General features: G+C 40.7%; 2 protein-coding genes across 2 annotated transcripts; one reads left to right on the forward strand and one right to left on the reverse strand.

Moving 5' to 3' along the window:
• The first annotated feature begins 1,419 nt into the window (after nt 1-1,419).
• Nucleotides 1,420-3,401, forward strand: nudt7 (nudix (nucleoside diphosphate linked moiety X)-type motif 7). The gene is given in 4 exon segments (XM_059546152.1): nt 1,420-1,460; nt 2,439-2,560; nt 2,655-2,824; nt 3,108-3,401. Coding segments are annotated over 4 exon segments (627 nt in total).
• Nucleotides 3,402-4,744: 1,343 nt separating this feature from the next.
• si:dkey-234i14.6 (uncharacterized) lies at nt 4,745-16,015 on the reverse strand. The gene is made up of 5 exons (XM_059546280.1): nt 15,427-16,015; nt 11,930-12,106; nt 6,864-7,082; nt 6,500-6,713; nt 4,745-5,137 (listed from the first exon to the last, which is right to left on the reverse strand). The coding sequence occupies exons 1-5, from the start codon at nt 15,883-15,885 to the stop codon at nt 4,959-4,961; spliced, it is 1,248 nt and encodes a 415-aa protein (XP_059402263.1). The 5' UTR covers nt 15,886-16,015; the 3' UTR covers nt 4,745-4,958.
• Between the last annotated feature and the right edge of the window lie 523 nt (nt 16,016-16,538).

Below are 16,538 nucleotides of genomic sequence, written 5' to 3' on the forward strand. Positions count from 1 at the left end.
TATGTTCTATTGTGAATAAAATATTGGCTCATGTGATTTGAAATTCCTTTAGTTTTCATTTTATTAAAATTTAAAAAACGTCCCAACTTTTCCGGAATTCGGGTTGTACTATCGCGGGGAGGTGTGATCCATGGAGAGCGGAGATTACACCCTTTGACAGTCTATACTATTTGGAGTGTTTTATTCACTGACACAGTCTCCCATGGGAGTGGATGCACTAGCTAACAGCATGCCGAAAGTACGCAAGTATGCCTTTCATCCATTTAAACTTCTGACTCATGTGCTTTGCAAAATCAGAGAGGAGAGGGAATCTGTTCTGTTAGTGGCACCAAAATGGCCCAACCATCCATGGTTCCCCGAACTAGTGGAGATGCTGGCAACCCCCCATGGACTGTTCCACTGAAGAGAGACCTCCTCTCTCTGCACAAGGAACAATATGGCAACCAAATCCAGAGTCAAGTAGCCTTCATGTCTGGCTGCTCAACAGGGCTTGCCAGTAACAGATGCACTTCCTCAGCGGATGTTGAACACTATCTCTGAGGCTAGGGATCCTTCCACGAGATGTCTTTACGTGCATAAATGGAGAGTTTTCACAATTTGGTGCTTATCACGGGGCGAAGACCCATATAACTGTCCAATACCAATAATTCTTGCTTTTCTTCAAGAGCCATTGAAAGTGTATGTGGCCGCTATAACAGCCTTTCATGTACACGTCAATAATCACTCAATTGGCAGAAATTACCTGATCATGTATGATTTTTAAAAGAAGAAAGACAGCTGAACCCTTCCTGCCCTTCCACCCTACCCACTTGGGACTTGCCGCTTGTACTTGAAGCTCTCACGGAACCCCCATTTGAGCCCATGTAATCGGCAAACTTGCGAGTACTCTCCTTCAAGACAGCGCTCCTGCACATGTTGGCGTCTGTTAAGTTGGGGACATGCACACACTGTCAATAGATGACACGTTTATTGAATTTGGGCCAGGTGATTGCAGACTCACCTTGAAGCCTAGAAAAGGTTAAGTGCCTAAAGTGTTTTTGACTCCAATTAAAGCGCAGGTCATAACACTAAATGCTTTCTGCCCCAAAACACCGGCCGGGGTGGAGCTGCATAATACACTCTTGCTGTGCCCTGTACGTGCAGTGCACACTTATATTGAGCACTCTAGATAGTTCAGACTCTTGGAGCAGCTATTTGTATGCTTTGGAGGATGCATAAAAGGCCTGTCACACTGGTTTGTTGACACAATTGCCTTGACTTGTGGCTCTAAGGGCATGGAATGTCCTATGTTGGTTCATGCCCACTCAATCAGTGGACTCGCATCCTCATGGGCATGGGCAAATGGTATATCTATTCAGAACATTTGCATAGTGGCAGGTTGGTCATCACCCAACACTTTTATGAGGTTTTATAACCTAGATGTATCGTCACTTGTCTCACATGTGCTGTCAGTGCGAATGGTACATCCAGCTTCTCAGCCTCAGATAGGATCTGAGCTGCATGCCTAAGTGGTTTCGACTAGGTCGTATACACCCCTGTACTGATGCACCAGCAATCTAATTGTTATAATTCATCACGCCGTTAAGGACTTCATCACCATAATACTCTGCTTATTCGAGCACCGGCTCAGCCATTGCATCACAACCACTGATTTATATAATGTTCTTAATTATAGTCTCAATTATCAATTATATCAGTGATCACAACAAATCATTTCGTTGACATGAACAAACTTCAACTGGTATATATGTGATGGCGCTGATCATTTAGTTGCCGCTCCCCCCTTGACTTAACATGGTTTCGACTAGGTCTTGTAGACCTGAGCTTTGTTTAACATGAGCACCAATATCATTGCCGCTCTCATTACGGTTCCGTATGTGAAACTTGACATACTTAGTCGAGCCAGGCTCCATCACTGTGACACAGCAGGATTTTATACATCCCCATTGCAATGTAGAGTGACCATAACGAAAGGGAATGCTCTCGGTTACTAAGATAACCTCGGTTCCCTGAGATGAGGGAATGAGACATTGCTTTTATTGCTCTGTCACCAAGCTCAGGATTTTAGAATGCCAAGTTGCTTCTGTCAAGATTCTGAATGGATGACGTATAATCGCTGCCTTTTATAGAGTGGGGGACCCCCTCATATTTTGCACGCTTGAACACCATTGGCCAGTTTCACTGGCCTGATTCAATAAGGCTTCAGTAGTATATGGAGTAAAGGGTAATTCCCATAGCAATGTCTCATTCTCGTCTCAAGGAACCAAGGTTATTTTAGTAACCAAAAGCGTTCTATTTCTGCATGTGGATCCAGAAACGGTTTCACACAATGAACCAGTGCAGAGCCCAGAGGGCATCATGGGAAGGGCTGAGATAAGCATAAGAGTGTTGTGAAAGTCTCCTAATAGAAGCTCATTACCACTGCGATGGATCTGAAGGAGAAAATTAAAGAAATACGACAGCGGCAATGAGTTTCCCAGTTTACCAGCATCTCTTCCTCAGGCGTTGGTGCTCATCCCGCTGCTGCTGAGAGACGGACAGCTGCTGCTCTTACTGACAGATGTTTGGTCTTTAAAAAGCGCTTCTGAGCCCTTTTGAGCTGTCTTGATGTAAAATGTATTTCTGGCTTGAGCATGTGTGTTCAGTGTGGGTCATGGGTGTGTTGCACCTGCAGCAGCACGCAGGTGAAGTGTGTTTCCTGGGAGGAAAGCATGAGTCCGGGGACAGAGATCAGGTGCACACCGCTCTAAGAGAGACAGAGGAGATCGGCCTTCCTCCTGACAGAGTGCAGGTCACCTTCAAACTCTTACCCACCCTGAACTAGGTTCACTGACACTCTTCTGTTATAATAATATTAATATACATTTATATGTACAATTATAATGCATTATATACACCATTGAAAAATATGCATATATGCCACAAAACTATTATAAATATTAACTTACTGTTTTTTTTAAATATTACATGTTTTATTTAAATATAATAAATAAAAAATAATTATATAATATAAAATAACATAATTTTATAATTAAATATAATAAGTGTGTGTGTGTGTGTGTGTGGTCTGCTTTGGCCAGTTATAATATCTCAAAGTGTTTCCACAGACTGGTCTTCTGATCACTCTGGTTGTGGCTTTCATCGAGGACTCCTTCAGAGCGTGTCCGAACACAGACGAGGAGAGAGGGGTGTTCACTCTTCCTCTATGGTTTTTCACTAAAGAGGCGGATCACTCCGGCTATCCTGTGCCCAGCGTCTTCAGCCTGATCCACAGCTTCATGTACACTGACCCCAGCACAGGCAGCATCCATCAGATCTGGGGTCACCATTACTGTGCTGTGCTGAGTTTGAGGTCGACATTAACTTGGAAAATCCAGTTTCTTGGTTTAAAGACATGCTGAACCACAGTTTATGAAAGACCCTTTAGATTCAGTGTTAGTGATCATACTAGGGGAAATGATTTACTGTGATTCAGTTGAAGAGTTACTACAAAGTCAGTTTGGAAATTCTTCATGTAAATAAAAATGTGACATGTTTTTAATAATTAACATTGAGGATGTAATTTGTCTTTTCTGATGAATATAATATAATAAATTACAAAATGATTTACATTTACAATGAATGCATATGAAATGTTGAAATGACATTTAATGACATTAAGATCTTGCGTTTGACAGGTAGTGGATAAATGTGTTAGGACATATGTATTAAAACATGAAATAATAGTAGATTTAAATACAGCCCACACAGTTTTAATAAAAGTTTAAGTTGATGTACTCAAACTGAAATATAAATAAATTAAAAACGAATCAAATAAACTTAAAAGTAAAATGTAAACTGAAAACATAAAAACAAAATCTACTTCAAAATAATAATAAATTATATAATAGTATATAGAAAATCCTAAAATAACACCATGCATTCAATGATTTTTATTTTATTTGTTTACCAAACTTTTATTTGTTTGATATCTAATTTAATAATTTAATTCATCATTTCATGAGCCCAATCCACATTAGACATTTCTCTATTTGTCCACTAGAGGTCATCATCGCCTGACTTCTGACTGTGTGAGGGTTCAGGAAAAATGTTCCCTTGTCAACTATTTGAAATAAAATGTGTGTTCAGGTAATGTTTTTTAATTAACAAATATCACAAAATAAATACACATCTTCAGTTTTCTATGTAATATGAACCGAATGTAATTCTGCCAGACACTTCACTTCTACTGATCTGACGAGTCGTTCATTTTTGTTTGATTGTTGATTAATTTCTTTCCAGTGATGCTGTCTGTTAGTGATTCACAGAAACATGCTGAAAATCCCACTATTCAAACTATTCGTTTTTGCTAGTATAGTGCAGCAACTTCTGTCTGACTTGTGTGTCCTATAGCAGACTCTGTTGACTAAGAGCGTGATATACATCAACAGGTTTTATCATCTAAACAGATGTGTCCATATTCACAGACAAGATCTATGAGAAACACTTCCTGGCACTAAACTGAAGTGGAGATCAGGGTGGGTAAATATACAGCAAATTGTCATTTTGGGGTGCACTGTTCCTTTAAGGCTAACACTGCACTGATTAGGACGCTTACTTACTGTTATTTTATTTTTTATTGCAGGGCTTTTATACTTTTGAAAGTGGTCAAATATTTATAATATGTATCTTCAGTAATGTTTTCTTTAGGATTTAGGATTGTGGTCAGTCTCCAAATCTTATTTTTGTCAAGATGTTTAAAACACAATGTACCAATTTTACCATCACATTACACCAATGAACTTTTTCCCTCACAAATTAAATGCTAATGTACAAACTTCGGTAACTCTAAGGTGCACTGAGTATTCAACATTCCAAAAACAGATCCTGATTCTGTAAGCATTACGTGTTACAGTTTATGACTCACCTCAGAACACACACACACACACTCTCACACTGTCACACAAACACGCTCAGGGTCATTCAAACACAGCCAAGGCCAGTCCGCTCTTCCTGAACGTCTCTGCCACGTGTCTGGAGTGCTGGATTTTGGCCGAGAGCGCCTCGAACACGTCGTTCTGGTCCAGTGCTGTGGCCGTTCTGTAGATGAACATTCCCAGAGACTCCAGTCCTCTCATGCCCAGATTCACACCACAACCTTACACACAATCAACAAACACACATGTATATTATAGATAACAACAAATAGTGTGGAATACAATTGGTTGTGATCTGAAAGGAAATGTTATTTCCAGTGATCATGACTAGAATATTTTTGGCTTCGTGGAATATGTTGTTAGCAGCCATACAGTGCTACAGATTCAAATATATACAGGTCAGTCTCATTTAGTGTATTATAATTATGATTACTAAAAAGTCCAGAATCATTTCAACTCTGTCACAGTATCATTCAGTATTAGTTTGCCTTGTAATAAATTACATGTCAATAAAAATATATGAAACACAATACATAATATGTGTGTGTGTGTGTGTGTGTGTGTGTATATATGTTTGTGTGAGTATACATGTATGTATATATATGTATGTGTGTGTGTGTGTGTGTCTGTGTGTCTGTGTGTCTGTGTGTGTGTGTGTGTGTGTAAAACTATTATTTTTTTCCCAAACAGAGTTTAACTATTAAGTTTGACGGAGAGAAATAGATAAAGATTGAAAATTAAACTAAAAATTACTAAATAAAATGTATTATTATTATTATTATTATTATTATTATTATATGTTAATACAAAATATACTCAACATTCATGTGCTTTATGCCTAGAACAATATTGTATAATAAAACAAATTTGATCAGTATGTTTTTTCCCAAAACAGAGTGGAACTTTTAAGCTTGACAAAGTCCAGAAATTGAAAATTAAATTACATTTTACTAAAGAAAATTGTGTTATTTAATAATAAGATTATATTATTATTGTTATTGTATAAAAAATTTAACAGCATAACAGGGTTGAACAGACAGACAGACAGACAAAATTCAGAAATTAAATCATTCTAGAAACAAAAATACATCCTTTAAATAAATCTTTATAAAAGGAAATTTGGCTTTTTTTTTCTTTCTTTTTTTTTTTTTTGCATTACAAATTTTAGCTTTTGGAAACTCAAATATTATTTAAAACCTTAAATGCATAGTTTTACTTCCTCTAAATTTGTAGCTGTAAATATATGTATAGTTATAAATATGAATATCCATAACCACAAGTATAAGGGGACATTCACACCGAATGCGTTTTTCCAATTATAAATGTGAGACACAGGAAAGTAGAAGAGGAGGAAAGAAAAAAAAGTGTAAAAAACAAGTGTAAAGATGCGTTCTTTTTAAATGCTTCGTTTTCAGAACAGCGTGTCATGGGTGAGATGCTGCAACAGACACAAGACGTGAACTCAACATCCAAACACCTCCATCTAGTGCATGTTTACATAGAAAATGACGTGCAATGAAATAGAAAACCGTGAAAGAAAAGTAACTCTGTATTTGGTCTAGAAGCATTCAGATGATGCTCACCAGTGTCGAAGTTGAGCACTCGTGCAGCTTCTCCTTCCACAGTCACGGCGACGTTGTCTCCCTCGATGTAAGCGGCGCTGACGCGTCTGTAGGACAGCATGATCTGGAACAGCTTGCGGCTGCACTGCATGTGGTGCGGCGTGAGCTCACTCAGACGCGGCTCGATGTCGGTCTTATACGCGTTGAACGACTGGTGGAAGATGTTCTTCATGATCTGAGACAACAGAGAGGAAAGTTCAGTCTCTCACCCTACAAGCTCGTCAGGGGATTTAATTTTTGAGACAATATAAACAATCACACAACCAAAACTTTAAAGTTGAGTTCATGAGTCTAACAGATGGGTGCTTGGTTTGAGACGTCTTACTGAAGAGTTGGCCGTGTGGCGCAGGAAATGCATCATTTTGGAGTCTGCGTCTGAAGTGCAGGCCAGAGCCATGCAGCGGTTCCTGAACGTCCCGTAGATCTTCAGGTGGAATCCAGGCTTCGCTGCTGGCTGAGAGGAGTGTGATTCCTTCACAGTGTCGATCCCGTACGCCGATAGATCAAAATACAAACTATGTGCACGGATCTCTGGTGTAGGGACCTAGAAAGCAGAAAACGATCAAATCATTATTGTCTTGCTTATGTATGAAGAACATGTCACAACATCTGAACCAGTATTCCATGAAAATTACACGGACTACTGAATATTCCTAAATGGAATCAAGGCTTTTATTTTGAAATGTGTATGTAATTGTTTTTATTTCAATGAAAACATGCAATGTGAAGACGGAATTTCTTAAAGGTACAGCAGCAAAAATCCCAACCATCATTTCAGCGTCTACATCAACTGTTGAATCTTTTTTGATTTTACTAAGTTTGTTGACTTTTCAGCAGCTCTTGTTCAAATATTAAGGTTGATTTATAAGTATTTTGCTAATCTTTTTACAACCATTTAGCATTAAACATTTTTTCGACATTTTGTCAACATTGAGACAACATCCAACATTACTTCAACCACATTTCAATGTTGAAGGAACATAACATGCCTGCTAAGATGGCCTGTTTAATCCTAAAACCCAAAATATACTACATATTTACATGTACGCTAGTATAGAGTCGAAAGCTTAGCCTTTTAAAGATTACTTCATTTGATAGCTTGTGCGACTCAAATTACGACGTTTCATAGTAGTTAAGCGTCTGCGCTTCTCTCCAAAAGTTATGAGCGATCTCAAAATATGAAAAAATATTTTGAAGAATGGTGGTAACCAAACAATTTCTGGTTCCAATTAACTTCCATTATATATTTTTGACCACACAATGGGAGTCAGTGGGAACCAGAAACTGTTTGGTTAACAACATTCTTCAAAATATTTTATTTCGTGTTCAGCAGAAGAAAGTCATGGAGGTTTGGAAAGACACAAGGGTTAGTTAAAGATCGCAAAATGTTGATTTTTGGGTGAACTGTCCCTTTAAATCTCACAGAGAGAGTGAAAACTGGCAACAACTGGTACTGAAGTCACAGATCCTCAATATTCAGAGCCAATTAGACTGAAACCCTGCTTATCTCTGAACCTTATCAATGTTGCTAAAGCTTGTTTGATGTATTACTGTATACATAACACAGAGTAATGAAACAGGCTGTCAGGGATGCTAGCTGACCTTGGTTATCTGCGGTAGCTAAACACTCCCTACCATCTGCTCAAACAAAAAGCCCATTAACTAAAGAGAAAGAGAGAAAAATCAATTATACAAACTGTCATTCTAAACCTGTGTCAAAACAATCAAATTACAGACAGGATCACTGTTCCTCATAACATGTGCTAGCCTCACCTCCAAAGTGTTTGTTGCTGGCAGAAACAGACTCTATTATTATTCAGAATGGCTTCATTTCCTAACCCATATTCATAAAATGAATCAGCCCAGTAGGACCCTGATGACCTCATGACCACAGAGCGCTCGGACAAACAGTATTCATATTCAAGAACACAAATGAGAGGTTTCTGAGAAAAAAAATAGCATGGGAAGAGGGAAAGGTTGCTACTGAGATATAATGGTGTGATTTAAGGAGAAAGAAAGAAAAGTGCACATGCACTGTAAAGGGCCGTTCACACAGAATACGTATGGGTCTAAAAAGACACAGCGCTCAGAAATGGTTTAAAAAAAAAGCACAGAATGCCTCCTCCGCCATGTTGCATAAAAACAGTTGCAGCGCCAATTTGCTACTGTAAACAAAAGTTTTCAATGCTTGCCCCACCTCCAGGCTCTTCTGATTGGTCAGCGTGTAAAAATTTAAATCCTTTTAACTTGACACAGCATCTTAAAAAAACGTGGCAATCATGTGCGAGATGTTGCAAAAGTGCAACGGTCTGACACGCATTCTGTGTGAACGGCCCCCTATTTATTTATTAGGTCAAATAACATTAATGTACTTAAGTTCGTAATCTCAGCATACATTCAAATATACTAAAAACTATGTTTGACATAAATCTGTCATTTTTAATGTTCAAAAAAGTAAGCTTCTTAAGGTAAAAACTACCTGAATTCACTTTTATAGTGTAATAATGAGCCAGAGACGTTCGGATCCATATGCAGAATTTTAATTATTAGAATGGTCAGACAGGCAATGATCAGTAACAGCATCAGGTATGTTAGGGATAAACAGAATCGATAACAGAAACAAGCAGATGTCGGGGCAGGCAGCAGAGAATCAGAGTCGGTATAAACAATCCAAAGGTCAGGTGCGGAAGGAACAAACACAAGGAAAAATGCTCAGAAATGTCAGACAGGCTAAACAAGACTTCGCAATGATTGAGAGTCCAAAAACAGTTTATATATGGGAGTGGTAATGGGGAACACCTGGTTGTGATTAGTCCTAAGAACGGGATTATCGGAAATGGAGTTATGAATGAGTCCTGAGTGGAGTGCCCTGCTGAAGTTCATGGGCACTCCAGCGGACGATAGTGACATAGCCACCCGCCAGCCACCAAGGAGTGGCTTCCAGACACTCTTAATCTAGGAGGGTGGTGGAGTGGAGGCGGAACAGGGGGAAGGACAGAGGGCCAGGTCTGTGTGGAAGTGGATGGGCTGGGGCCGGGGCCTAACTCGGGAAACAGGAGCCCTTCCTGGGCCTAATTCGGGAAACAGGAGCCCTTCCTGGGCCTAATTAGGGAAACAGGAGCCCTTCCTGGGCCTAACTCGGGGAAAAAAAAAAAAAGAGCGTGCCTAACATGGGAAACAGGGGCCCGCCGTGGGCCTAACTCGGGAACAGGGGCCCGCCGTGGGCCTAACTCGGGAACAGGGGCCCGCCGTGGGCCTAACTCGGGAACAGGGGCCTGCCGTGGGCCTAACTCGGGAACAGGGCTTAACTTGGGCACAGGGGCCAGCCATGGGTTTAACTCGGGAACAGGGGCTTGCCATGGGCTTACCTCTGTAACAGGAGTCCACCAAGGCAGAGCAGGTGGCATGGGAGCCCACCAGAGCGGAGCTGGAGCCCATCAGGGCTGAGCAGAGGACCACCACAGCCAAGAAGACGGGCCAGAAGCCCACCAGGGAGGAGCAGACGACCACCACAGCCAAGAAGACGGGCCAGAAGACCACCAGGGCGGAGCAGAGGACCACAACAGCTGAGCAGACGAGGCAGAAGCCCACCAGGGTGAAGCAGAGGACCACCACAGCCAAGAAGACGGGCCAGAAGCCCACCAGGGCGGAGCAGACGACCACCACAGCAAAGAAGAAACAGGAGTCCACCAAGGCAGAGCAGGTGGCATGGGAGCCCACCAGGGCCGGAGCAGAGGACCACCACAGCCAAGAAGACGGGCCAGAAGCCCACCAGGGCAGAGCAGACGACCACCACAGCCAAGAAGACGGGCCAGAAGCCCACCAGGGCGGAGCAGAGGACCACAACAGCTGAGCAGACGAGGCAGAAGCCCACCAGGGCGGAGCAGAGGACCACCACAGTGGAGTCAATGGAGCAGGAGAGCAAGTCTGGTCAGGTAGGACTGAAACAGAGAACAAACAGGTTAATGGCGGCCTCCATGGCCGTAATGAGGTGGTTAGGGAGTTCCCAAACGGTCTCCATAGCCATGCCAGGGCAGACGGTGAATTGGTGGATGGCATCCATGGCCATGACGGTAGGACGAGAGTTCTGGAAATTCAACTGAGATGTGACGAGGCTCTGGAAGTTCGGCTGAGACGTGACAAGGCTCTGGGAGTTCAGTTGAGGCGTGACGAGGCTCTGGAAGACCCCTGGTGATTTGACTGGGTTCAGGAAGACCCCTGGTTATTTGACTGGGTTCAGGAAGATCAACTGTGACTTGATTTTGCTCATGAAGATCAACGGTGACTTGACTTGGCTCATGAAGATCAACGGTGACTTGACCTGGCTCATGAAGATCATTGGTGACTTGACCTGGCTCATGAAGATCAACTGTGACACAAAACTGCAACACAAAATCAATAAACTGTCCCAGGGTCCAGCTAGGGTTTTCTTCTGGTACATTTAAGCTTATCTTAGCATCAAGACCACTCCAGAAACAGTCCTTTACCAGATGCTCATCCCCAGGCAACAGGTGACATTGCTCCACATAAAGCTCAATTGGTCGGCCAGCTTGAAAAATGGAGCAAAGCACACTTACAGGGTTGAATGAACTTTTAGCTGACTCCATACTTGGTCTGGTGTTCAATAAAGCTGCTGGATCCTGGTTTGGTGAAGTCTTCTGTAATGATGAGCCAGAGACGTTCGGATCCATATGCAGAACTTTAATTATGAGAATGGTCAGACAGGCAATGATCAGTAACAGCATCAGGTATGTTAGGGATAACCAGAATCGATAACAGAAACAAGCAGATGTCGGGGCAGGCAGCAGAGAATCAGAGTCGGTATAAACAATCCAAAGGTCAGGTGCGGAAGGAACAAACACAAGGAAAAATGCTCAGAAATGTCAGACAGGCTAAACAAGACTTCGCAATGATTGAGAGTCCAAACACAGTTTATATATGGGAGTGGTAATGGGGAACACCTGGTTGTGATTAGTCCTAAGAACGGGATTATGGGAAATGGAGTTATGAATGAGTCCTGAGTGGAGTGCCCATGAACTCCAGCTGACGATCGTGACATATAGAATATAGAAAAAAGTCTGGCTTTTTTATTCAATTAAATTTTACATAGATTTTTTTTCAGTATAACCTTGACAAGTTGTGCTTAATTGTATTGAATGGGCACTTGAAGTGTTTCGAATGTTAAAAGTGTTTTTTGTTTGTTTGTTTGTTTGTTTGTTTAGCTGTAGCAGATAATATGATATAATAAAAGTCCCCTTGATTGCGCATTTATCAGCTTGTCATGCTACTAATAGACATGTAGCAACAAAGCAACGAAACTCCAATTTTGATTTCATGGGCCTTCTGAAAAAACGTTTAAAAGACTTGCATATAAGCATGTATGTAACTCACCTGCCTCTGGTCTGGTCTTTCTATAGTAGCATTGGCGCCATAAGCACGACATGATTCCACGATGTAATCAGAACTGATGCCCAGCACAGAGCAGGAGTCTCCACACGAACCGTCAGCAACTACAATCACCCGCGGCCATTCACCCCTCGGCATCTTCCTCAGGTACTCCTCACTAAACTACAGGATCACAGCAAGAGAAAACACTGAGTGCAGCCAGTAAATTCAGATTCCAAATCAAATGATTCTTTGATTCAAATAAGAATGTTCTTTTAAGGGAATCAAAAACATGCAACACGGTCAGCACAGTCTGATTCCCAAACTAATGATTCTGAACCAGTTCATTATAGTGAATCAAAAACTCACTACAATGAAAAACACCAACCAATAACACTTTTGAACCAGTTCTTTCAGGTCATTCATTAAAACAAACAGAGACACTTTATATATATATATATATATATATATATATATGAAACAACAACATTCAACAGGCAAAATATAGTCTAATTACTCTAAAAAAAGATATAGTCTAATGTTCTACTCTGTTATAGTTGTTTTAAGTAAGCACGCTCAGAGCTGTCTGATTCCCTAAACATGACTCTGAACCAGAATCAAAACATGGAGTGTTTAATTTCCAAATGAATAACTAAATTAAAATCAAAACAATTAACATACACGGTCCAATGATTAAACAAATGGCCATTGTGAATAATACAAAAAAAGTAATGCTTACAAAATACATACATTGTTTAGTACTAAAACATCATTATGTAGGTCCAAGAATTGGATTGGTGAGTATTGGATTGATAATGGCCTTTATGCCATTAAGCCAACACACTTCTCAACAGTAAACTGTGTTTAACCAGCATAAATAAAAGTATCAACCATTTATTTGCATAGACAGCAACAAGTAAAGACTGTAATTTGTCACCGGCATTGTGTGCTCCTCCGAGCAGAAGGACGTATTCGTTAAACCAGACTGACAGCTTGTCACCCAGAATAGCTCTATAAGAAATGAAACTCAAGTCTGGTTTGTTTTATTGGATGTGAGCGTCTAGATACATCAGAGACCTGGCATAAATAGACAGGACTGAGAGTCCAAGGCCAGAGAAATCCATTTACACTGGAACACTTACCTCACAGTACATGACTGCATCTGACATACTGCACAACCTTTACTGTATAATGCCTAACATTAACAAATGATATGTGAAATGGAACAAAATATGGAAAAATAAGCATGTCAGAAGTATGCTGCATGCTCATCATGTGTGTTTTATATGTGTGTGTGTGTGTGTGTGTGTGTGTGTGTGTGTGTGTGTGTGTGTGTGTGTGTGTGTGTGTGTGTGTGTGTGTAAATGAAATGGGTTATTTTGTACTTTTAATTATGTTGAATTAAAACCTTAGGCATTTAAGAATATTTAAATTGGTATAAAATCTAGTGGAGACTTCCTGGTGAATTTATTTTCCCCAAAACATGCTGTAAAAGTAAGGTGGAGTGCAGTGTAATAATGTGTGCACTTTTGTCAAATGTATGTCACTGCATACTGTTTGTGAAATAATATAGAATAGAATGCTACTCCAAGTCCATGAACACTTAAGTATCTCAGGCTGCAGAATAAATACCAAAAGATACTGATTTGTACAAAAAAAAAGAACTTTGGTTCACAAATTGTTGGCCCTCAAAAGAACACGGCCAAGATAAGATGCCCAAAGTGTCCCAAACAAATGCCTGTCTAGACTGAAAATAAATAAATTTCAGCATGCAGCACTCTACAAAAGAAAGAGCACTTTTATAGCAAACAATAAAATACTGCTGGCCTTCACAAAGACCAAAATAAGAGCGAAAGAGACAGAGAGAGAGATCTTCGCTGGTTAGCTGTCTGTCGCTTTATGAATGTCATCTCACTGCACCTGTTTCACATAATCACCTGATCATTAGATGACAGACATCAGGCAATTAGTTAGTTGGCACTAAATGTGTATTTAATGAGACAGTTTGAAATCTGCCATCACAGTCATTTCCTGTAAATCAGAGCCATCTGTCAGAACAGCTCGAAATGCTGTCTCATGGTGATAGGAATTCAGTGGTGCTTGTATTTTAATTACTGACGCAATCACTGCTCTACATAAAAAATATATATAATTTTAAATCTTTAGAGAGGAGAAAGGGGTCATACCTGTGAACAGAAAACACGTGTCCAGGAAACAGATTTTCTTCAATTGCTGAAGGTCATTTTTCTTTGCTGAGTTAACACTGACTGAACTGTAAGCACAGTGTCTCTGCTCAGCAAATCTATCAGAAGAAGCACTTCAGGTATATTTGTGGTTTCTAAAGCCAGTGGCATCATGCACCATTGTGTATTAGTTTGTTTGTATTAATATATTTAAGTATATAAGTAATAAAAAAATAATAACATATTTTATTTGCGCCTTTAAAACGTAAGTGTACACAACTTCGTTATTTTTAAAATCATAAAGGTAAATCCACTATTTTAAATATGCTTAAAAGTTGTTTTGTTGTTGTTGTTTTTTTGTTGTTTTTTTTTTTTTGAAGAATACCAAGCATTTCAATATTGTACCATTTGACAACTTCAAATATAATTGCCTTGTAATAAAAAGGTCAAATTATTTTATATTTCTAAGACACTGGCTTTGACGCCCAGGATCTACGGGGGTCCTGTGCTGGTCTAAACCACAAATTAGTTGATGCAAGTTGGTTATTAACTAGTCAGAGCTGATTATTTGCTGGAGGCTGGACAATAGATTGTTTAAGATGGTCATTAACTGGTCAGTGGCTAGTTTAAGATGGTAATTATCTGGGCCAAACTGGTTATTATAAAGTGTAAGCTGGTTATTAAGTGATCCAGCTGGTTGTCATATTGTGTAAGCTTGCCTATAGCTAGTTTGAGCTAGTAATTTGTTGATTCAAACTGGTTATTAGTTGGTGTATGTTGGTTATAAACTGGTCCCAACAGGTCATAGACTTTTTAAATTGGCCATTAGCTAGTTTAATCTCGTTATTGGCTGAGCCAAACTGGGGTGCATTTCCCAAAAGCAACTATGGTCACAAGTTCTAGCGTTAGTAATAGAGCTCAATCGAACTTGTGACCATAGTTAGATAATGATGCTTTTGGAAAACGCACCCCAGGTTATTTGCTGGTCAGAAGATGGTTCAAGCTGATTAATAGCTAGCATGGTGACCAGCTACCATGTTCCAAAAACCAGCTGGACCATCATAATCTGACATGATCAGGTGATGGTCAGTCCAGGATTGTCTACCAGCTAATAACCATCAAATAACCAGCTTGGACCAGCTAGAATACTATTACCATGTTCCAAATCACAACAAGTTTTTCATGCATCTTAATTTTGAATGCATAGGTCAGGACAGGTGTATGAAGAATTAAAAAAAAAACTATATAATAACTTTAACACGTGGTTCTGATTTATTTGCAAGCAACTCCGTAAGAAACTGCCACTAACACGTGACGTACCTTTGTACCCAATTGGACTTTCACGTCCACCTTTTTCTTCTTCTGCTCCAGGATGCTCAACAAATACTCCTGAAACACTCCGATCTTGGTGAAGAAGTGCTCGTTGTGCCAGCAGCCTTCCATGTTGTCAAAATCCACCCCCAGGTCCAGGAGGAAGCGCACGCTGCGGGGGTCCAGCGCGATCTGCTGCGGTCTGCAGAGCAGCGCGCTCCGGTAGCGCTCATCCAGAAGAGTCAGTTTCAGCACCTTACCGGAGCGGACAGCGACCAGAGCCGCGGTCAGCCCGATCGGACCCGAGCCCACGATCAGAACCGAGATCCGAGCCCGCCACTGGCGGATCCCGTCCAGGCTCACCTTCACCACCGCGTACACCAGCACAGCGAGTAAAGTACTGAGCGCGGTGTCGTACGCCAGCGTCCGGTACTGATCCACGGGGCTCTCCGCGCTCACCGCCACCATGCTGCGATTCTTCGGGGAACTGAAGACAACACGCTTCACTTGTTGAGAAGCTTTGCCATCGCTGGCTGCCACGTTACATGTGTGAGGTGAAGTGAACACTGAACACGCTTCCTGCACGAGCAACTCTCTCTCTCTCTCTCTCTCTCTCTCTCTCTCTCTCTCTCTCTCTCTCTCTCTCTCTCTCTTCCTCGGAAGAAATCATTGTACAAATGCGCATCTTCTGTTTTCGAAGCGCACTGCAGTTTGTTTCGGCTGATGCTGCCGGTGTCAGAATGTGTGTGTGTGTGTGTGTGTGTGTGTGTGTGTGTGTGTGTTAAACGATGGGTTCAAAGTGATTTAAAAGGAACTTCGGCGGATTTTTAAGGTAAAAGTTCAACGTAAAATAAAAGTTCAGAGGGTTGATTCACCCAACGCACATTATGGCACATTTGCTAATGTTTATCTAAAGAACAAATATATACTAAGCGCGAGTTACCTCACGTTGAATTCGTCATATGTTCTCTCAAGAATGTATGGTTTTTAGAATGAATTCTGTAATATAATATGGTCTGTTAGATTTGAAAATAATTTAAAGAGATAGTTAACCCAAAAATGAAAATCCTGCCATCCAACCCTACAGGCCTATAACTCACTTTCTTTGGAGCACAAAATAA

Source organism: Carassius carassius, chromosome 50 (assembly GCF_963082965.1).
Source record: "Carassius carassius chromosome 50, fCarCar2.1, whole genome shotgun sequence".
In the NCBI taxonomy this organism is placed as follows: Eukaryota; Metazoa; Chordata; class Actinopteri; order Cypriniformes; family Cyprinidae; genus Carassius; species Carassius carassius.